Source organism: Hemiscyllium ocellatum, chromosome 15, assembly GCF_020745735.1.
Source record: "Hemiscyllium ocellatum isolate sHemOce1 chromosome 15, sHemOce1.pat.X.cur, whole genome shotgun sequence".
Classification (NCBI taxonomy): Eukaryota; Metazoa; Chordata; class Chondrichthyes; order Orectolobiformes; family Hemiscylliidae; genus Hemiscyllium; species Hemiscyllium ocellatum.
In genome coordinates, this window is record NC_083415.1 from 51,432,055 (window position 1) to 51,456,263 (window position 24,209).

The 24,209-nt window shown below is 38.7% G+C and overlaps 1 protein-coding gene across 8 annotated transcripts in view; it reads right to left on the minus strand.

Moving 5' to 3' along the window:
- Positions 1 to 439: 439 nt before the first annotated feature.
- The window catches only part of zmynd8 (zinc finger, MYND-type containing 8), a 170,478-nt gene continuing 146,708 nt past the window's right edge, over positions 440 to 24,209 (minus strand). For 6 of the 8 annotated variants that reach the window (XM_060836462.1, XM_060836465.1, XM_060836466.1 and 3 more), the window contains 8 exons: positions 21,625 to 22,176; positions 20,362 to 20,727; positions 18,906 to 19,102; positions 12,486 to 12,566; positions 12,310 to 12,388; positions 10,177 to 10,416; positions 9,483 to 9,634; positions 440 to 1,368 (listed from right to left, as the gene is read on the minus strand). In XM_060836462.1, coding sequence (XP_060692445.1) covers positions 1,267 to 1,368; positions 9,483 to 9,634; positions 10,177 to 10,416; positions 12,310 to 12,388; positions 12,486 to 12,566; positions 18,906 to 19,102; positions 20,362 to 20,727; positions 21,625 to 22,176 — 1,769 coding nt within the window. In that variant the 3' untranslated portion in view covers positions 440 to 1,266. Of the gene's footprint in view, positions 1,369 to 4,377; positions 4,430 to 9,482; positions 9,635 to 10,176; positions 10,417 to 12,309; positions 12,389 to 12,485; positions 12,567 to 18,905; positions 19,103 to 20,361; positions 20,728 to 21,624; positions 22,177 to 24,209 lie in introns of all 8 variants that reach the window. The other 2 variants (XM_060836461.1, XM_060836467.1) reach the window with 2 other exon arrangements.

Below are 24,209 nucleotides of genomic sequence, written 5' to 3' on the forward strand. Positions count from 1 at the left end.
AAGTCAGACAGTAAAGCTCACCTATTTATTTTCAGTATGAAATACATGGGCCATAAGTTTTTACTTCTGTTGTTTCTTCTACAGGCTGTTGGTTCAATCTGGGGTTGGGGATGAAGGGACACAGAGGATAAAGGTGCATAACTGCACTCTTGCCCACCTCCAATATCATCCCAAATCTGTTTAAAATCCAGCCCATGGTTTTCACCTTGCATAGTGCGATAAGAATTTAAAAATACTAGCAGAACATATCCAATTTTCCAGTACTTACCTGAGGTGAGAACAAAAGCACTTTTCTTCCACGATACCAGGTACTTGTAGATTCAAAGATACTAAAGAAGCCATAATAGAGATACAAGCCATTGACTTTTTTTTGCTATTTTTAATATAAACTTTGTACAAAGAAATGTGAAAAAATACTTCCATTATGCTAAAAGCAATTCTGTTTCACAAGTTAGGCTAGCAAGTCATGTTCTCAAAAAACAATGGTAATTTTACTATAGTGTCAATTTTTTTTTAAAACTTTTTATTTTAATAACATTTACCCATCAGGACTGGTTGAAAACTGTACAAACTGCTTATTTTATAAACCAGGATGAAAAATAAAAAAACAAAAATATACACATCAGAACAGCACTGGCATCATTCTGAACACAGAAAGGATTATCTCATATACACACAAACTCCTTGTGTTCAAATGTCATACATAACCAAGAGCAAACAATTGCTAACATGTGGAGAAGAGGAAAATAAAATGAGCAGCGAGATGTACCTCCCCATGTTGTACTCCTTCATTAGAAATGCCAAAACGTACCCCCCATTTCATGCTTATTACATCACTGGGTTTCACAGACTCCTACATATAAATATTATATGCTGTGGTCCAACTACTAAAGGCTTCTTTGTTGCATGCTGTATACGTTCCCCAATTCACTACATTTTCAGAAACTAGAGTCTAGAATCTTCCATTAAGTCATAATAAAAGAAAATACAAAGGGATTGAAGCTTTAGAATTGACAAATTCTAAAAAAGATGAAAGGCTTGCAGGATGTCATCATGTTCTGAAGATTTCAGATTGAATTTTTTTCTTGATTTTTTTTTTAATGCTAGGCAAGAATGTAGTGTCATGAAAGCTCTGTATGTTATGTACAAAACAGATAAGCAATGAATGTATCCACTGGAGAGCGAGGGCAGTATTCACAATTTCCCCATGCAAAGTCTTGATCCATAATGCTGCCTTCAACTATCATCCCGCACGATCTAGGGCCTTCAGGTTCTGCGAGTTTGGACAGGCATTGTGGTCTGGGCGCACTGGACTTCTGACTGCACAGCAGCTGCACCAACTGCTGGAGTCACTACAGCTGGCATTGTCTGTGAGTGGAAAAACAGAATTTGAATTCAACTGTAAATCAATTAATCCTTGACTTAAATAGATAGTGCATGGCTTACCTTGGCAAAATTCTAAAAGAAAAATTGCAATGAAGACTACGTGTGTGGCAACACCTGGAATACGTGTGATGCAGCTCACTGACCACCTGCAACTACCACTCAAAGTGGGTGCTATAGCCCCAAATTTTCCACCCACTCTACAGAAATAGGGGACCCCACTGATTGCGCCCAATTGATCAGGAAGCAAAGGAGCGCACCACAGTCAAAGAAAATATTGGAATACAATTGTAGATCTGATAACTACCAAAATAAACAAAACACATGTACAATAAATTCTGCTGGGTAATCCTTAAAAATGTAAAAGGTTTAGGGACATAGCAGAGTTTACAGAATGTAGTCTGTGTTTCTTCATCTCCACCCCTGCCCCCTTGACAGGTGTAAAAATGACTTAATCACCTGAGCATTAAGAGACAAATGTAATGATTATTTTAACAAGGTTCAAGGATAAGCAAAATTCAGCAGCCAGAGCAATGTTACCATAATCCCCTTACCGAAGGGGAGACACTCCAAACTAATGACAGACTTGGCATAAAAACCAAACTGCACTGAGCATTTGGTCAATGTGTGTTCACAACTGGCACTTTTAAAATGTCAGCCTTCTATTCCAAATTGCCCACAGCATAACTGATCCCTTCCTAATATGACTGCAGACAGTGGGAAGAGAGCACAGCTCCTCTGCACATGCCAGCCACTTTACAATACGATTGCAGGAGGAACAACTATACTCTAAATAATTAGCAGTAGGATGTGTCAAATGCCAGCTACTTATTATACATAAAGAGGTACGATAATTGGAGATTTGTAAAAGTGATGCAAATAACTCCAACATTACCAATATTAAAGCATTGTTAGCAAAAACCTTAAAAAAAATGAAATTCTACTTCAGTATAAACTCACCCAACTTTGCTTGCTAGACTCTGGATGGGAGTCTGTTTTCCCTTTCTAACATGGGAAACTTACAAAGATCGGGGACCAGACTACCTTGGCAATTTTAAAAACTTTAAACATTTCAGAAGGTGACTGCAATGATTGCAGATGTATGAAGGAGTGGTGGTGGAGATGGGGACATGGCTGTGATTTTCATTTTTCCAACATGGGATGTAGAGAGGCACTCCCTTTCCAACCAGTGTCACATTCAGGTAAGTGATTTGTATCTTGTTGCCGGTGATACTGAGAGCCGGTTTCTCAGAGGACAGTCAGGGCAAATCAAACTTAAGGAGAGATCTTAAGCAGAAATAATTTCCCTTGTTTGTACAAAGAGTCCAACACTGTTTCAGATGCAAGTAAAAGATTCTTACTTTGTTTTTTTTTTACAAATGATGCACCATGATTCTCCAGAGTGAAATATGCTTCATGCCCATTATGTGGGATAGGAACAAAAAGGCCAGAAAATAGCATTGCATGAATCAACCATTGGGAACCAAACAGGGCTCTCTTCCTCCCTCTACAAGGATTTACCTCTCCGCCCCCACCCCACTCCGGCCTATCACCCTCACCTTGACCTCCTTCCACCTATCCCACCTTCATCGCCCCTCCCCCAAGTCCCTCCTCCCTACCTTTTATCTTAGCCTGCTTGGCTACTCTCTCTCATTCCTGATGAAGGGCTTATGCTCGAAACGTCGAATTCTCTATTCCTGAGATGCTGCCTGGCCTGCTGTGCTTTGACCAGCAACACATTTTCAGCCAAAATCAAAATTAGTTTAATGCAGAATGAAAGCAGCTTCTCAAGCCCACAGATTTAAATCCAACTAGAATTTCAACGTATATGAAAAGATATGCCTGTTTTATACTCCCCAAATCGCTACAGTAGCATACAAACAACCTGTATCACTATACAAACTCATTGAACTCCTGCAAAGGCATGACCTCCCCTTTTTCTGGCACAGACATCACAATAAAAAAATCCATAACAAAATTACAAAAATCTGAAGTCACTATGGACTCCGAGTATCCCCAAGCATCCTCTTTCCTCTCATTTCTCCCTCTGGGCATTTCCCCCTTCCCACTGAAACTGGTATCTGCTGTGATTCTTATCTTCCTCAAAAGAAAATTAGCTTTGAGCATCTCCCTGCATCCTACAGGACATGAGTATAACTGCACAAAGAGAAAAATACCATTCTCTCCACCTTCTCCCCCCCACCCCATGCACAGAACTTCTCAAATTAATTTCACCATCACTTCCACTTCTCAAATACTGACAAGAAACAAACAGAACAGGAAAGCATTAGTTCACATTAACAGCCAAAATGGCATGTGCTGTGGATGCAGAAAGGGCAAATCAGATGACAGCACTGCAAATGTGAATTAACTAAAAGACATCATTTCATAAAGAATAAAAAGGGACAAGAAAGAAAGAATAAGATTTTGCCAGTGGCAAAGAACAAAAATCCATAGTACACAGCGACTCATCCATAATGCAGCACCCTCACAGAGCACATGCCCCCCTATAAGAATTATGGTTTCACAGCAGTTCTAGACACGCCACACAAGCAATCCAAAAGTCAGCCTCTTCAAGTTACAAAGTGTGAGCCGACATAATTTTTTTTTTTGTTAAGAAATGGCTGTGCACTTAAACAAACCGTCCATGAACTTCAAAGACAGGGTGCTTCACTTGGAACTATATCCGCCTAGGAAACAAAGTTAAAGACCTCACCAACCCCAAAAGATAACAGTTTTTCTTTATACAGAACAATTGAGTATTACAAGTGGGTTTTAATCCATTCAGATTTCTAGCATCTCCAATATTTTATTTTTTGATTTCTTGTACTGCATATACCAGAACTCAAGAAAATGTACTTTTTTTGTTAAATTTAAAACCAATTCACCTGTACTTGAATCGCCAGTGATGTTTCCCTATCAGAAATTAGGACTGTACTTCTATGAACTGGTATATGTGCCAAGAATCACTTGTTTTAGAACTATTTGGCTTACCTGTAGATGAATTTCAACTTTGTGTTGGTAAACTGAATCCTCTGGATATTGTCTGCGCAGAAAGAGAGTTCTACAGTGACACCCAAACACTACTAATCAACAACAATAGGTGCAATGCCTCAGAGTCAAACTAAAGTGCACTCTTTAGCAACAAAACATTAAAATGGAAAAAGCAACAGCATCGGAGTCACTCATTCCAAGCAGATGTTGGCTCCTAATAGCCATGTTTTATTACAGAGAGGTTGTATGGAAAAATGGTAAAAATGCGCAGTAGTGTAGGTACAAGAACAATGGCCTTCATTATGCACAAACTCCACTGAATGTTTCACAACAGATTAACTCTATCTTTGTGCTTACTATCATATCAAATAGTTTCAATGTTTTTATTTAAAAAGTGAACTAGAATGAGAGTGTATTAGAAAAGGGAAAAGCAAAATACTGCTCAGTCAAATCATAGCTCTCAGTAACAGGCCTTTTCTCGCTAGAGTTTAGAAGAATGAGTTCTTAATTGAGGTATGTAATGTTGCAAAGGCGATTGACAAAGTAGACAAATTGGATGTTTCCCTTTGTGGGGCAATGTAGAATGAGGTGTCATTGTTTTAGAATAAGGTCTAACAGATTTAAAACAGAGCTGAGGAGAAATTACTTCTCTCAAAAGGTCATAAATCTATGGATTTCACTACCCCAGAGTGCAGTGGACATTGGAACACTGAATATACTTGGGGAGATAGGTAAATTTTTAATTAGTAACGGATCAAGGAGTTTTACAGGCAGGCAGCCAGAAATGTGGAATCGAGTGAGATGACACCGGCATGACTATATTAAATTATGGAACAGGCTCGAAGGGCTCAACTTATTTCTTTTGGTTTTGGAAGATGACAATCTCATAAGCCCAACATGAGCATTACAAAGATACATTTGTCGTGATGACAACTAACGTGAGTAACGTTTTAAATGGTTCCCTTCTACTTTTTAAACATTGTATTTTATTTCTAATTCATTTAGGAGCGAGAACAACTGCACTCCCATCATGTGCAGCATTCTCCAATAGTTTGTGAAGTAGTTTAATTTGGTATGACCGAACACATGGTTTGTGAGGAACAGTTAGCATGTTCAGATGGGCCTGACACAAGTCAGACAGGATCTGCATCACTTGATCATTCACAACTGATAGAAGTGTCTAGATGGCTATTGAGGTTTTAATGAATTATTCCAAGATGCAAGGAAATTGCGCCCAAAAAGAGGGAATTGCAATTTAGGTATGACTGCCCAGTCTAACAGACAGTTTGAGGTTAGACTTTCAGCCAATGAGATATGTACAAAACAATTAATGGTTTTAAATAGTTTTTTTTAAACTCTTAACTTGCCAATGTCTGTTTAGTTGGTAAACTGCTGTACTTTCAGCTGTTACAACATATATAGTTGCCTCTGACTAAATCTTGACCAGTTGAATAGGTGCTGATCACAGTGCTTACAGAGAAAACTTTAAATGCAACACCTTATGAATATTATCAATACAATCTTGGGTTTAATAATTTGCTTTTAGCTAGAATATTTTTATGTAGGATAAAATGCAATAGTTCGACAAACTGCAGTTTTTTTTCTATTTGGACTGCTAGAAATTCTGTAAAAAACTTTTAACAAGTTCATTTGAATATTAATTCAGTTGTTCCCTTTTGACAAATCAACAATTTTGCTTGCTTCTATTACTATTCATTTTCCCTCAATGGTACAATAGCTACAAAATTAGGCTCTTGGATCACATATTCATACTAGGCTCTCAGCAATAATTGTTACTATTTGGAATGGGAGTAATTTTCTTCAAAATCTGCACGTCTTCATGCCTGTCATGTCACTCTGAGGTAACCTTGGTCTGCTTTGTTTTAGACTTCAGAACTCACAGCAGAATTGGACTACAAAGTTACTATTTTGTTTGAAATTTTATATATCACCAGTAAATCTCTTGTGGTCCAGCTCAGGGTTAGTTGCAGGCAATGGTGTGGGAGTTGTTTATGACTCATTGCTGGATTATGAAATCAGCTTCTCTGTTAAAATCAAGGGGGAAGGAAGACGGGGCACATTCTAAAACATATTGCTAACTCACCATGCCAGTTTTATACTTCAGTGTTACGTTGAAAATTACTCCTCCTTGGTTTTTTTTAAACAAAGTTTATGATAAAGTGGATGAGTGACTCACAGAAGGTCAATGCAACTTAAAAGCAGCAATTTTATGGTCCATATTTGAAGTGGTAATCCTCAATCAAAACTCACTCTGATTCAACTAAAAGAATCAGGCATTTCCATTTCATGATGCCAAGAAACAGACCAGACAAGAAAGAAAATATAGACCATGCTGCTCCACCATTTTTGTTTCATTTTTTACATCTGAAAGACTCAGGGTTGGAGAGGAGAAACGGAAATCAATGATGCAGCAGGTTAAAGCATTGACCTTTCACTTCTGAAGCCTGTGTGTGTTCAAACTCAGAATCTTAAAAAAAAATGTTTTTTTCTTTCTGCTGCAACAGTCCTATTATACAGAATTCTCCAGATTTTGGTGTCAGTGGCAATCAAAGAGTGTCTAATGTTCACAATGCCTACAGACTTTTACTGAGTTTTTGTACTGCTTATGGCATCTGCGCACAGGGCAAATATACTGTCTCTTCCTACTGATTAAATAGAGTCTAAATCAGACAGAGTAAGTTTGAATATTTAATTCAATTTAAAAATCACATACAGAAAGTGAAATAAAATGAGATAAAAAGAAAATTACAACTAAGATAAAGTGATGAAGTACAGACCAACAACTGGTACTCATGTGGTATCTTTAACATAATAAAACATCCCAGCATGCTTCAAAAGGAGCAATGAAAAACCAACCCCAAGCCATACACAGCAATATTAATGCAGATGACCAAAAGATGGTTGAGGAAGTAGGATTTAAGGTATACTTTGAAGGAGAGAGAGGAACAGACTTGACAAAAGGTTTGGAAGATTTAGGGAAAAAAAAATTCAAAAATTACTTAGAGTCATAGAGGTGTACAGCACGGAAACAGACCCTCCGCTCCAACTCGCCCATGCCGACCAGATATCCTAACCCAATCTAGTCCCATTTCAGTTTTTTTTAATATATAACCTAAGTCTAATTACAAAAAATTGCAACTTTATGCTTGTACAGGTAACTTTATAATGCCAGTAGGATTTATTCATTATACACAAATGAATGCTTTAACTTTTTCCAGCAGATTTAGGGCACACATTGTTAGCCCAACAACTTCATGACTCTTGTGTGTTTTAATGCGGAGTCTATCATGAGCTACTGGTGCAGTGAGAGTTGTGGATAAACCACAGTGGAACTGGGACAGAAGTTACCATTTTGCCACTTCACTATGGGTATCCAGTCATTGAAATTTGTTCAAAGACAAAATCAAATTGCTGGAAAATCTCAACAGGTCAGGCAGCGTCTATGGAGGGAAAGCAGAGGTAATGTTTTGGGTCCCAAAGAATTGTCATTGGTCTGATGCTGAGTTTTTCCATCAATTTCTGATTTTGTTTCAGATTTCTAGCATTCACAGTTCTTTGCTTTTCTTATTCATTTGTCATCCAATTCACTCTATAAAAGCAATGAGCACTGATAATATCATTGTTATCATGTCAAATGCAGATCATAAATTTAACATACAATCAACCTGGCACAGAGAAGCCAAATGATTGTGGGAAATAAGGAAAAAACATTCTATTGGTGTAGTGCAGGATTTTTAATGAAAAAAAAATGGAAGAAATTAACATTGCAAGTGGAGGAGAGAATTTAAACCTGCATCTCGTTCCTGCTGTACTTGACACTGCCACCAGTCAGGACAAAAAAAAAGTGTGCCACTTCCCAGGACATAATTCCTTATCTACGGTGATTATTTAAAAAATCATTTAAAAGGATATGCATATCTTGTGACAAATGACTTATGGCAGGAAGAATAAGTAGCTTGCTCAAAAGAACACAAGTACAACTCTGTCCATTTGCCTCCTAAAATGCTCTCCTACTTCACCAGCAAGTGGCAGCCCCACTTGGAGATGACAACTGGAACCAGGAACATATCAGTTGGACAGTATTCACATCACTGTGCACATTAACACTTCTATAGCAGTTATTTAAAAGCTTGTAAGTGGCTCAGCTGGTTAAGACAACACATTCTACTAGAGGAGTGTGTATGAGCATCAACCAGAGAGTATGAAGGCAGGATTAGGCTCAGCTGAGAAGTCCATGCAAATATAACATTATAGTTTGCTGACTTTCACTGCACAGGCTGAGAAACAATGAGCATATAATCAAAGTATAGCAGAAAGCCTGGTATTTGAGTAAACATTTTGCAGCATGGCAACAACTCCGTCTAGACAAAGAACAGGCATAAACAAAAACAGCAAAGTCATAGCATCCAAAAGAAATCTAGCTTTGACTGAATATAGAATGTCAGAATTAAAACTAATGCTTCAAAAGACTTGTATGCTAATTAAATAATTTGGCCTTTGTCCAAAATAAACTAGAGTTAAATGAAGATTTCTCTCAAGTTTCTATAAATTGGTCCTTGAAAGGAAACAGAAGTCTCACTATCTTATTCAACAGACAAACAAAGGAGCTGGTTATCTTAAATACAATTGCAGTTTCCCATCTAAATTCCCACCAATTTTGAACCACGTAACCTTGCAACATTGGTTTATATTTGATTCTATATTACAGAAAAAAAGATCAGGATCAACTAAAGGCATACAAAGTAATAGTGTAATCGTGCAAAACGCAACAAGATGATTAGAAATAACTGTCACTAAATAAAAAACCTAGTCATGAAGCATTTTCAAATACTTGAGTTCATATCTTCAGCTATCCTCTAGCAAACAGTTGAAATGAACCAGTATTGCATCATGTGATCAGGCTTGGTAGCACATTTGTACTTTAAATACATGTTTTGACAGTTACAAACAGTTGTTGATTTACTTAAATGAGCTGGAAATAGCAGTGTAAATGAGAAATATATTCAAAGAATATAATAACTAGATTAAGCCTGGAGTGTATGAAACGAAGCCATCATTGACTAAGGTAACCAGGCAATACTTACATTTTCCTTGCTTTTATCTGTGCCCGTGTCCTTGTCATTTTGGCTGGCTTTGCTCTCTGATGGTGATTGCTGGACTGTGGGGGCTTGCTGTGCATTCTTATTCAATGCATCAGAATTCACTTCTGATTCAGTTTCCTGCTGAGTTGCAGTGGCTACAATTAAAAGATAAATCTGTTACAATCAAACTGCTGCACTTATTGGCAAATCATGAGAAATACCAATTGTCTTATTTAGGATTTACTCTCTTTGACTGAAACGTGCTCTGGACATTAACAGTGAAGAGAGCCAAGTATTTATTTCATAAAAGGATAAAATGTACTAGTTGAAAGATTAATGTCTAGCGTTCCTCCTATTCAGGGTTTACAGTCAACACAATCTTCCATGGCCATAGCTGTAAGGACAATGTGAAATTACAATAAAGGCAAATCAAATGAAGTAAAGCATTCTACACCCTCCTTTTTAAGATCAGTGCTCCTGTAATATTGTGACGAAAATGATGCCCAATTTTAATTCTATTCAAAAAAGATAAAGACTTGCAATTTTTTGTTTAAATAAATAAAGGAAAACATTTTCTGACTTTTTTTGTGAAAAATGTTTACTTCCATCTAAGTTCAGTATTAAATTATATAAATTAAGCTGGAACTAATGTCCAGGCTAGAAAGCTCAAGCCTGTCTAAGTTATGACACTATGTACCTGACTGAGTGCAAGACTTCATGTGCTCTGGCCAGTGTGCCTGTTGGCAAGGATAGTCACAGTAACTGGTGTTCCAGCAACAGTAGAAGATGGCTTCCTTCCTGCAATTTGCACACCACTGCTTCTTCTTAGTTTCATCAACAGCCTGCTGCTTCTCGGCCTCCATCTGCTTCTTCATCTCGGTGATCATCCGATCCTTTTCCTGCTCAAGACTCTGCCGCATTTCTGCCATTGTTAACTCTAAGACAAACAAGCAGAAACTGTTTTCAGAAAATTATCACAGCTTATTTGTCAACAATGCACGAAAGGAGAACAGTTTTATTTTAAAAACAACAAAGATTTAGAGTCAGAAAGAGATAGCAATGCATTCAATGGTATCTCAATTCTCCATCACTCAGCTCTTGTGCTTTCAAGCGGAGTACAACTTTTGTGCAGAATCAAGTCTTCAAAAACTAAACCACATCAGTCACAGACCTCTAGCCAACATCTGTTTATGGACTACAGGAGCTTCTGTACCAATTCTGCTCCAGCACTAAAATACAGGAATACACCAGAAAACATGCAGGTAGTTCAGTTTGTATCTGCGAAGTGCAACCAGTATCAATCATAAAACTGCAACACTACATAAATTTAACAGAGTGGCCTTGCTAAGATTTACTCCAAAATAACTATTTACATTCCGGTCTTTTATGATACAACCTTAAAGGAGTTGTTAGATCAAGAACTTAGGAACTCATAACATATCAAACTTATCATACAGTATATCTGAAATCCTTTGCACAAATTTGATCCACGGATATTAAAACAACATAAGCAATTGGAATTGATCTAGCTTTGCAAGACTGCAGTTATGATTCCTAGTCCACTTGGTAAAATGATTCATAAAACAAATGGCAGCCACCTGTCTGTACATGAGGGAAGGAAAAAAAAAGTGTAGCATATTGAAAATCTAAGTGCTGCAAAGTAACTGAATGAACATTTACAAATTCTCTGCAAAAATGTTACTAACATCAATGCCTTTTAAAAGCTAAGTCTTACTCCTCCCTCACACCTCTGGTAGCTAGGTTCAGAACGACACAAATATGCAAGAGTAGCTATCTACCAGAGACTATACACCATCCATGGGAGAGACAATGCAAAAAAACCTAAACAAGCAGTAAAGAAGAAAACACAAAAGGTTTTCAAACTGGGAAATGAAAACCTGGCAGCTGACTCGTGGCACCAATTTCAAGACTGAACAAAATGTTGAACATCTACATAATCTACGAATATCTTTACAAGGGGAATACTCATCTTTAAAACAAAAATCCAATTGTCAAAAGGGCCCATAACTTGCTACCCAATCACGTGTGGTATTAGAAAAAGGCATGGAGTTTCAGGATGTCATAGAATCATTGCATCCCCAGAGTGCGGAAAGAGATCATTCAGTCCAGGTTTGCACCAACACTCTGAAGAGCATCCTGTCTAGAACTTGACCCCACCCTATCCCTAATCCCACATTTACCATGCCTAATCCATCTAACCTGCACATCTTTGGACTGTGGGAGGAAACCAGAGCACCCAGAGAAACCTCACGCAGACATGGGGAGAGTTTGCAAACTCTACACAGACAAATACACAAAGCTGGAATTGAAATGGGGTCTCTGGTGCTGTGAGGTAGCAGTGCAAACCAATCCATGCCAGCCTTGAGGGAAAAAAGCAGCCAGCTCCTTTTGGTTTCTTAATTTGATAGTTTAGTAAATGAACGAGTTTGTGCAAACCTCTGGTCATCACAAATAAGAACAGAAGTAGGCCATTTAGCCCCTCAATCCTGCTTCACCATTCAACAAGATCATGACTGATCTGATACTCCTCACATCCATTTTCCTATAACCCTCGATTCCTGACTGATCAACAATTTATCTTAGCCTTAAATATACAAAAGGAATCTGTTTGCACAGGTCTTTGCGGGAAGTAGTTCCAAAGACCTGAAACTCTCCGAATGAAGAAATTGCTTCCTTATCTCTGTCTTACTCTGGTGCCTTATCAGGCTAATAAAGTTGGACACAGAGACGGTACAACTAAGTAATATTTTTTCAACAAGCAAAGAGAGAAAATGGAGTAGGCAGCACAAAACTAACTTGTGACATTTACCAAGATTATGTTTCATCTCAGCTAGCTCTTGCTGATGCAACCACTGCAGTTTATCAATTTCAATTTTCATTCGTCGAATCTGCCAAACAAAATAAACAGTTAATTCAGATCAGTGAGCTGATGGCATTAGAACATTATTCCATAGAGAAACTCAAATTTAGTCACAAGTGACTAACCTCTGCTATTGTGCTTCCAGAATTATTTTTAGAAAGGTCATTGTAGATTTCAGTCATTGTTCCCTTTATTGCTTCCATCATCTAGAAAGAAAGAGTCATATGGATTATAATAAAAACTAGACTCTCGAGTTGTACTATCTTCTAGAGTCACATTTAACACTTTTAAACCCTGTCTGATCTCAAAATATCTTTACAAGGGGAATAAATTGTTAATTCTCTCCAACTGTAATTGAGAACTTACGACAAATACCATCTCTACCTTCTTAATAGCTAAGTATCACTTAATAATTACATCTTACAGCAGACAGAAACGTGACCAAAGCAAGTTCTAAGGATGAGCAAGACTCTTGGGAAGGAATTCTTCCTTCTCTAAAAAGAACTAATACTTAACATTTCACTTTGCTCTGTCAACTCTGCTGAAGAAAATTATTAACTCAGTATTGTACTCTCAGGAATATGAGGCACAGTATTCAGGAAAGTGATAATTTCCAAAGGGTTTTTCAAATGCACTGGTATGTGAAATGACTGACATCAAAAATCCAACAATACAAGTACACAATCCTTTATCCAAAATCCTTGGGACCAGTTGTTTTTCAGAATTTTTTATATTTCAGAATAGATGACATTTTCACAGCAAAACAAAAAAAATTACCTAACAGCAGATGCATGCGTGAATTGTACGAGCGCTGAAACACAACTGATGCCTGCCAGTGCTGGACCATGCCGCCACGTCACATCTGAGTGACGTAGTTCCAATGGGTGTGGAGATGGGTCACTTATTCGCACACTGAAATGATGCTCCATACCCCACAAAAAATGTTTAAGATTTCTGAGCTTTTCGGATTTTGGAATTTTGGATAAAGGATTGTGTACCTGCACCTCAAGTCTTCAGAGACACATTGGCTACTGCACCCACAATGAATAACCACTTACTTCAATAGCTTTCACATGGTCTTTTAAATTAAATCAACTTGTTGCTAAATGATCAGTATAACAGAATTGATGACTGGTACTGAAGGAGGAATGTTTACAGCTTGCTTTGGCATCTGTCCATCTCAGGAGACAATAGATCATGCTTGGGGTATGTTATTTCTGGATTTAGCATCATCTGTTATGGCTGTAGAGGCCAAACCAGTAGCAGGCACAAATTAATGGAATCTGCTTATGGTCAACTCATGCATTTTTTTCATCTGAGAGAGTTCCTTTGCTTACTGTCTGATCACTCCTTTTGTCCTTCACTCAGCTTCAGCACTCTAATCAGCAGTGAGGATTCCTGTGCACGAAGTTTGGTCCCATTAAACTGGAGGGTGCGCTTGATGTCATCTTTGCATAGCAGATGTGATGATCTATCGGTTTTGTGCTGATTAAAGCTTGCCATAGAGTTTACCTTAGAGATGCGGCTGTCATCTATACTGTACACATGACAAACCAATGGGGTCACCACTGACTCAAGAAGGGAAACATCCTGGGGATCCCTGATGACTAGGGTTCACCTAGATTCAGCATTTTCTTTTGCTACACAATGGTGATATTTGTCTGAGGCAGCTGAGGTGGTACAGTACCTTTCCTTGACTTGTACAAGCTACATGAATATACATTGCACTTTTAAAGGCTTGTCTATGTAGGAGGGAAGGAAAATATAAAAACAAGCATGATAAAATTCAGGTTACTGAGTGGACTCTTCGCAAATTCTGTCTGTGCCAGTTCAGAACAAAGGAAAATCAAGATTATACATAAGCTTTTAACACAAACCTAGCGCACACAAGCTTTGCATTTTTGGCCACAGTTTACCGCTCAACTGCAACAAGACAGCTACAGCACCGATAATCCTGACACATTTTTCAACATCAGGGAACGGGTTCCTGGTAACTGTTGATCCAAGGTGTGCAAAGCTGCTGATGGCTTCCAGAGTAAGGCTGCTAATGTTAAAGGAAGGTAGAGCCTCTAAGCCCTGACCTACAACCTTGGCCTTGCTAATGAACTTGCTGATCATTAGTCAGCACTCCTTGCAGGCCTGAGAGATTTGATCTACCACTGTTGCAAGTAAAGTTCAGTATGGGATGCCATTATGGCATAATCACAGACTAGGACTTGGAGCACTTTAGTCTTGGCATGCAGTCTTGCCAAGTTGAACAGCTTGTCTCCAGTTCTTGCATCCAGGGACACACATTAATTTGCCTGAAACATCAATTTTCCTGCTCCTCGGATGCTGCCTGAACTGCTGTGCTTTTCCAGCACCACTCTAATCTATAAAGGCATACATTAGCACCATTGAGAAATATATGCTAGAGCTGGTGCTAGGGTGCAGCCCTATTTTATTCCATGTATCTGAAAGCCATTGAAAGACTGCATTTTCTTGTGCAAAGAAAAAATGATTCCAGAGTCCAAGCAGCAGCCGGTTTTCCTCAGCAATTTAAACAGCCTACCTCTCGCCCACGCTGAAAGAAGCAAATATTTCTCTTATCCTCAAAAAAGGAAAAGACCCAGAAGATTGTGCATCTTACAGACCAATATCCTTACTAAATGTAGACTTTAAAATTCTCTCAAAAATGTTAGCACTAAGACTAGAAAGGGTACTGCCATATATTATAAAGGAGGACCAGACGGGATTTATTAAGGGCCGCAGATCATCCAATAATATCAGAAGGGTCTTGAATATGATCCAAGCCTGTCATCAGGGAAAGATACCAGGAGTAGTAATTTCATTGGATGCGGAAAAGGCATTTGATAGGGTTGAATGGTCATATTTATTTTACACATTGGAAAGGTTTGGCGTTGGACAGGTGTTTACCAAATGGGTTTCAACATTGTATAATGACCCCAAAGCAGCTGTTATTACTAATGGGTTAAGATCGGATGGCTTCAGTGTGGGTAGGGGCTGCCGTCAAGGATGTCCTCTCTCACCATTGTTGTTTACACTGATAATCGAACCATTAGCAGAAGCCATCCGGACTGATCCTAATATAACGGCCCCGAGGATTGGTACAGGTAAACACAAAATTACCCTCTATGCAGATGACGTTCTCTTATTCCTCAGTAATCCTTTAATGTCAGTGCCTCATCTAATTCAAGTTATTAATACATTTAGTGCATTCTCAGGCTATAAAATTAATTTTTCAAAATCGGAAGCCATGCCAATGGGTGGTCTGGCTAGGATACCCCACTTAATGGACGGATCCCCTTTTCCCTTCCGTTGGTCCCTGGAGGGCTTCTTATATTTAGGTATTTTTATCACACCAGTATTTGATCAGCTGTATAGGGCTAATTTTGTACAATTAATGGAAAGGATAAGGCAGGACCTCCAGCGATGGAGAGACCTTCCGAGTTCCTGGCTAGGGAGAATAGCATTAATTAAAATGAATGTTCTGCCCCGTCTCTTATATCCTATGAGAATGCTCCCGCTGATGCTGCCAAGGATAGCCCTACGTAAATTATATGGCTGGTTGGGCTCCTTTATTTGGAACCATAGACGGCCCCTTATTAAGCTGAAGAAGCTACAGCTTCCACAGGCAAGGGGAGGACTGGACTTCCCAGACTTTAGGAAATATCAGTTAAGCTCCCTACTAAGTTACATAGCTGATTGGGTTTCATCTGATCCACAATCAATTTGGCTGGATATCGAAGCCTCCCAAGTAAAATACCCACTTATTAACCTTTTATTTTCAGATAAGAGGAAAATCATTACAGACCACTGTAAAAATCCCATAATATTAAACACAATTAAGGCCTGGAATATAATGCGGCAAAATGAGTGTAACTCACGTAAAACATCCCCCCATGCACCAATAGTAGGCGCATGGGGATTCCAACCGGGGATTACAGATGCCACCTTTAAACTCTGGAGATCCAGGGGCATCTCATGCTTATTTAAAGATGGGATCCTGATGTCCTTTGAGCAGCTGCGTCTGAAATTCGGAATACCTAATAGGGATCTCTTTCGATACTTCCAAGTTCGAGAATATATACAGAGGAAGACTACATTAATAGATAGTCTTTATAAATCAGACAGAGAACGTAATGTCTTACGACCAGCGGGGGCATCCTCCGTTAGTACTATATACCATTTGCTACATGATGGAGTCTCAGGAGACATGGATGACCTGCTTAAAACATGGGAGCAGGACTTGGGGCTAGAAATCTCTGAGGATATGTGGAATGACATTTGGGAAAATGCTAGAAGAATTGCTATCTGTAACAGAACTCAGGCTATCCAACTAAAGATACTTCATAGGGCCCATATAGCTCCGGCTCGACTGGCAAAATTTAAGGCAGGAGCATCTCCAATGTGTCCCAAATGCAAAATAGAGGTGGGTACTCTTGTACATTGTCTGTGGACTTGTCAGAAAATCCGCAGATACTGGACTAAAGTGGCAAATACCCTGACAGAAATTTTAGGAAGGGAAATTAGGGTGGACCCTGTATCTCTCCTTTTGGGCTTTTCGAACCTCTCATCTCTGGATATGCATGGGAAGAGACTATTTTCTATTCTCTCTTTCTGTGCAAGGAAAAATATTTTGGTGAACTGGGTGGCTGAGGGCCCCCCTGGAATTTCAAATTGGCACAGATTAATTATGGAATATATCCCCCTTGACTTCCTCACAAATATGGTGCACCGAAAGACTGAATTATTTTATAAAATATGGCAGCCCTTTTTGAATTATATAAATGCAGATATCTCCGCTATCCTAACAAGGGCTTTTATTTAGTGAAGATTTCAGACCGGGCTGCTCCGGGGCCCCTTGGGAGAGGAATCCTGAGCGAATACGGGTTTATTATATTTGATGTTTATACATTCCGAGCATGTAAGAGACTTAGGTATACACTCTGGTTAGTTATAGGTTAGATTAGTAGAAAGGTGAGTTTTTTTTATCTTTTTTTCATTTCTTTTTTTTTCTCTTTTTGTTTTCTTTCTTTCTCTTTTCTTTGTTAAATTATGACTATTGTATATATGATTTAATTGTACATCAATGTTTGTATTTGAGAGTTTTGTTTATTTTTGTAAATTTGCAAAAATGTTAAATTTCAATAAAAATATCTACAAAAAAAAACAGCCTACCTCTGCCAGCAAGCTCAAAAGCCTTGGTGAAGTCTATGAAAGCAATATAGAGTGGTTCATGTTAACCATTCACCTGCAATCTCTGAAGATGCACTGGGATTATAGTCCAATCACTGCAATGAGAGCAAATAACTTCCCTACAAAACTTAACCAGGATATGCCTCAGTAATTCTTGCAGTCACTGTGATCTCCTTCGTATGAGGTGATTATTTTTGCACTGCACAGCCTTAGAAATATTATTCATTCCTGCAGAGAGACATAAGTTTATGGTGATGCTGCAGCAGGGGCTGTTTTTCCACTTTTGATAGTGTTAGATGGAACGTTATTGCTTTCTGGGGAATTACCACTGGCAAGATAGTCAATGGCCTTACTGAGTTCTACTGTGGTTAGTTTGCTGTCCAGCTCTTTCTACAATACAGTACGTGTACGTAATGCAAGAGAGTCATAGAGATGTACAGCATGGAAACAGACCCTTCAGTCCAACCCGTCCATGCCAACCAGATATCCCAACCCAATCTAGTCCCACGTGCCAGCACCCGGCCCATATCCCTCCAAACCCTTCCTATTCATATACCCATCCAAATGCCTCTTAAATGTTGCAATTGTCCCAAGCACACTCCGATTTCCAACGATACATGAATTCAAACAGCAAAGGCAATAACTGTGCAGGTTCTCTCTCTCCTGCACTGTCCTCACCATGTGCTTCTTTTGTCTCTACTTCTCCCTTTTAAAACTGTTGTTTTGACTTTTTGCTTTCCAAAGTTCCAAAACAATGCAACAGCTTATGAAACAGTAATTGCTGCTCCTGGAATTTGAGGAAATCACCTCCAGCACCTTAAATACCTCAAAAAAAAGAACAGCTGTTACAGCCAGAAATTTTTCCCGTCCTCCATCTTGGATTACCCAGAATCTTCTGGACCTTACATTATTTTCTTGTTGCCCTCAATTGCTTAAAAAAAACCTAACCATTTGCCCTGTGACCTCTTAAACCTGGTTATTTCAGGTACAAAGTCATCTTCCAGATTATATGGAGCAACAACTTGTAGACTTTCACCTTGAGCACAAGAAAATGTATTTGAAATTGACTTGAAACAGAAAAGTCTCCAGGTTTGAGCATTTGCAACTCAATACTATGTAAATTGCAGCCATAAAATGGATGTTTTTTTTCCTCATAGCAATCTGCTTTAGTAGTCTAATATACCTGCTCTGAACTGCTTCCAACAAATGAACATACTGTATAAGTACTGTGACAAGTTCTGTACAAAGTACACCAGAACGTCCAAAAGAGCCGCATCCATAGTGCAATGTCTAAGTAACAGCTATGTGACAACCCTATTGAATAAAAAGGCAAATAACAGACATACCTTGTTTGTATACTTTGTAAGGTCAGCAGCGACATCAGCAGAAGGAGTAGCTATAGGCAAATCAGTACTGTAGACTGAACTGGAAGCTGTGTTCACCACTGCTGAATTGCTGCCTGCCACAGGTGTAGATGAACTACTTGTAACCAAAGTGATAGAAGACGTTGAAGTTGCTAGAGTTGCCTCTTTCTGCTGCACAGCTGCAATTCAAAAGTCAATGTCAGCATAAGACTTCAGTGTATTCTTACATGACAATTAAGTTCAAGAATTAGAAAATTTGAACACCCAGCCTGGCACCCTTCTGCCATTTTAGAAGCCACATAATTGTGGACAGAAAGACTGCATTTCTACTGTTATCACAAGAGACCCCTGATGGTGTTATAGCACAGAGAGGCCGAGGGGGTCAGATTTATAATTCTTTAAAGTTTGCATCAAATGTGGACAGGGTGGTTAAGGAGGCATTTAGCATGCTTGCCTTCATCGCTCAGACCATTGAGTTTAGGAGGTGGGATGTCTTGTTGAGGTTGTACAGAATGTTGGTGAGACCTCTTCTGAACTACTGTGTACAGGAAAGTGTGTGCGCTGTGTACTGTGAACTACTGCTATAGGAAAGATATTATTAAATTGGAGAGGATTCAGAAATAAATTATCAGAATGGAGGGTCTGAGTTATAAGGAGAGGCTGGTTGGGAGGTACTTTTCCCACTGGAACATAGGAGGCGGCGGTAATACAAACCTTATAAAGTGAGGGGCATAAATAAGGTGAATAGCCAAAGTCTTTTCCCTAGAGTGGGGAGTTCAAAACTCGGAGCGGGGCATATTTTTAAGGTGAGAAGAAAACCATTTAAAAAAAGGAAAAGAGAGGCAACTTTTTAAAAAAAAACACATGATGGTTCCTATGTGGAATGGACTGCCAGAGGAATTGGTGCATGCAGTTCCAGTTACAACTTTGAAAGACATTTGGATAAGTACATGAATAGGAAAGGTTTGGAGGAACACAGGCCAAACACATGCAGGTAAGACTAATCTAGTTGGGAATATGGTCAGCATGGACTAGTTGGACCGAAGGGTCTGTTTCCATGCAGTATTACTCTTACAGGATGGAAAAATAATAGAAGGCTGTCAGTCCTGTGATGAGAATGGAGACAGGCAGATATCAACGTGTTACCTTGTATATTCTCGGCTCCCTCAGTCTTGTGGAGTCAGTTTTTAATGAAAGGCTGGGGATAGTGCAACCCCAAAATCATTGAAAAAGTGACTTAATGAGCTTAGCTCCTATTGTTGATGCTTTCCAGTTCCTTAATATAGTTGCTTTACTGTCTGGACTAGGTCAACATGAAATCTCTAATACAAAACAGAAATGTTTGAAAATATTTTCAAACAGTAACAAATTTACCAACATAATATGAAGTTGGATTTTTTCCCCTAGAATTAGAGATAAATACTCAAAATATTTATACCTTTCACAGCCAGCCTTGTCTGGTACCGTGTCCCTGTAGTTTGAGACTGCTGTTGCGGCGCTTGCACTTGCTGCTGCTGTCTTTGTACCTTCTGCATGTGCCATTTCTGTGAGGAAGTCTGAAACTTTGTTGAGGGATTCCACACCACTGCACGCTGAACAGCTGGAACAGTCTCCTTTGGCAACAGAGGCCGTTGTTTTTTAACCGGACTATTGCTAACAGGAACAGCTGGAACTGTGGCAGTAGGCACAACACTGGTAGTCGTTGTAATACTGGTTGAAGGGGTCTGGTTTGGGAGACTGGGGACTGAAGAAGCAACCTCACCTTTTGGTTGACTGGCCACAGTTGAAGTGGGCGATGCTTTACCTATATACATAATTAGGAATATTACATTTTCCCTTTAACTGTTGAACAGGGTAATCAGCAGCTTGATGCACATATCTCTGATTATCTAAAATCAAAGTTCTCTAGTTAGCACTATGTTTTCTTCAAGATAGTGACCACTTCCCTAGCAAACACCACCAACCAGTTTATAGTGAAACTAATCACTTCTTAACAATCTGGCAACAATCTTTTCTGAGTCAACAAGTTCTACGTCCAGTTTCAAGTCACAGCTACTGTAGTTTAAATGGGGCCAAAAACAACACTGCCAGTAAAGCATTAGGTTTCTACATTCTGAAGAAAACAAGTGCTTTGTCTCAGCTGCAAAATGAACATTTAAAAACAAAAGTGTAAAACTAGATTTCTGACAGTAAATTATTTTCACTGAAAAATGGAAAATACTTTCAATGAGATACATTCTTCCATACGCTGCTGTATTCCTTCATTTTCAATGCATTTTATCACAATACAAAATCTACACCAAATAAATTAATGTGATTCAGCCAAACTGAAGTTTCCACCCATGATCACACTTTTCAGAGAGTCTGAATATGCATCATTACTTAGCAATTTACAATTTAAAAAAGATTAAACACCAAATCCCAATGTGTTTCAGTTTGTTAATTATAAATAACTGATGCAATCGCTTCTATTGCATGTTAAGGTCCTTCACTCTTACGTTATAGACTATGTTAAACAAATCTATAAATTCATGATATGGTTTTTTGACTTAAAAGTTTTGATCAGGTGTCAAACACATCTACTGTCACAAAATATCCAAAATCCATCCTTTAGAGAAAGAATAAACACACCACCACTGGACACCCACCAGGTAAAACAAAGTAATACATTACTGACAAAACAAATGTTTAAGGTACATACTTTCTGTATTTGATGCAGATGGCGATTCCTTCAATGTTGGTGTCGGAGTTTGATCTTTTTTGCTCTTCTCCCCTTTCTTGCCTTCTCGAACAGCCTCTTTACTTTCATCGCCCAGGTCTATAACCAGTTCATTCTCAGAGTCAGAATCAGAGTCCAGTCCCAAGTGCACAGTTGGCGAGTCAGTCTCATCTTTATTCCCTAGTTTCTCCTTTGCTGCCTGATGTAGACTCTTCATTTTCTCAACAAGTTCTTTGTCAGGGTCCCCATTTGCCTTTTCTTGCCCAGATGTCTCACTTTTCCCCACAGCCGAACTTGGATTTGTCTCTTGCTTTATTTCATCATGAGCCATCACCTGCTTTGGCTTCTTTTTCACAAAAGGGGAATCTTTCTCACTCCTGGTACCTTCTTTTTCCTCTCCCTCCTCTTGCCCATTGTTTAGCTTTGGTCCTTCATCACTGGCATACTCACTATCAGTGGTGTCTGATTTTTCTGAATCCTCAGAGTCACTGTGTTCAGGTCCTCCATCGACATCTTCAGTAATTTCATTTATTCCTTGGAATAAAGACACATTCAAGTTTCAGATAGTACTAATTTAGTTCCATTTCTGGAATAATGTTAATTGAGTCATGAATCAAATACCTACAAACCTCAAACACAGTAGAAACATTCATGCACAAGAGGACATTTCCATGCTTTGTGATGCATTAGTACCATTGCCGGCTTACAGCTGTACTTTACAAGAATGCATAATGTGTCAAAACTAGTCATTGGACCACAATGACACATGGTGTAAAACAAAAACAGCATGACTTATCTCTGTATTTGGTAATGTTCTTAAAGAGTAATGCAATTTAAGTATTGTCAACAGAATTCATTCTATTTCAAAATCTGCAAAGGAGGGTGCAAGAGACGGGGGAAAAAACAATCCAGAGATCTAAAATCTGAAGTTTAACTGGTATAAAACCTTAAGGATTTACAACAGTATCCAAGAACCGAATATCAGAGTACACATACACTACTCCCTGCTAAAATTCATCCACACTTTCTGCTTTTGGTTAACCTCAATGCATCACAAACAGTGGAAAATGCTTTACTTTATTCCTGATTTATCTCACTAGTGACTTTCAGTGCAGAACCAAATGTTGATTACTAATGGAACTTTATAACATTGATTCTAATCTCCACCAGGGCATGATCGGTCATAAATGCAATGCAGTAACAATCAAAATGTTACTGAAGGATATATTCTGACATGGACTATATATATTAGTCTTAAGGACGTTGTAACAAATGAGAGCTTAATATATGAAAGAATAGATTTTCCAACAAGTTCCCAGCCACTGGTGCAGACAAACACCATGCATTGGTGTTGGTCCCAACCTTGACAAATGGGCAAGGGTTAGCGAAAGGAGGCACAGCAAGCTGCCAAATCAAACATGATGGTTGACACAATGGTGACTGGGGTGAACCCCCCCCTCCCCGCATGTAACATGGAAAAAGGTGAAAGAGGAAGACACTTTTATAACAAAATAAAACAGATTACAAAGAGGTCCCATTCAACATGTCATGGCTGCTGTGTTCAAATGAATGAGGGCCATACTGCATAAAAATATCTGCGTCTCAACAGTCACCTTTCATCTCTTGAAGGTATGGTTTCTTCCTGTAAGTATTCCCAAAAATCCTCTGGTGATTCAAATAACCAATCATAATTTTCGATGATATTGCTTTGTGCTACAGCAGTCTGCATTATTTGATTATGGAGGGATCCTCATCAGATGTTATACACAAGCATTTTTTTTCCAGCAGTTGTCAGTGAATATTATCAGAAGCAGGATCTGTAGTTAATTTCCTCAGGTAGGAAAACTACAACCTTGGTTAAAATCAGTTATCAGCATCAACTATGAACTTAAATATCCATTTCTGGTGTACATGGCTTTGTAACCCTGAAATGTACTGTAAATGTGGCTTTAAGATAAATGTGACTGAGTGCTTCGCTAGAATAGGGAGTAGAATGTGTATTGAAGCAAGACAAGCTGAGTATTTCGTTCAGCCAGCTAGCAATAAATCTTCAGCACAAATAAAATAATCTTTGCACTGAACTGAACAGAAATGAAACAGACCAGAGTAAATTTGCAAGTCAAACAAAGATTTTTGTTTGTTTTTAAATTTTGACTTAATGCTGGCAACTTCAGTAAGAGTGTGCTGGGCACCAATCCAGATGGAAGCAAGTAAAAATCTCTGCTTCTAAAATCATTCTAATGGGATTTCCCTTCAGTAGATGGGTTTCAGCAATTCATTTCCAGAACGTTAGCCTGCTCATTAATGTTCACTTCTCTATCTTGACAAAACAAAAAGGTGTGGGGAAATATATTTGCCTTGCCAACACCACATACCTCAGCCAATGCCAACTTTCATGTCTTTTTAACCAATAAGAGTGAAAGGAAATTTTTAACATCATCTGGTAGCATAGAGTCTTTCAAGGATGCCAGAAGCCAAATGGGAGTTGGGTTCAGATGGTGATTAATTATTAGCAGGGTGAGAACGCAACTGGGTGCATGTACAAGTAATTGTTCAGAGTTTTAGGA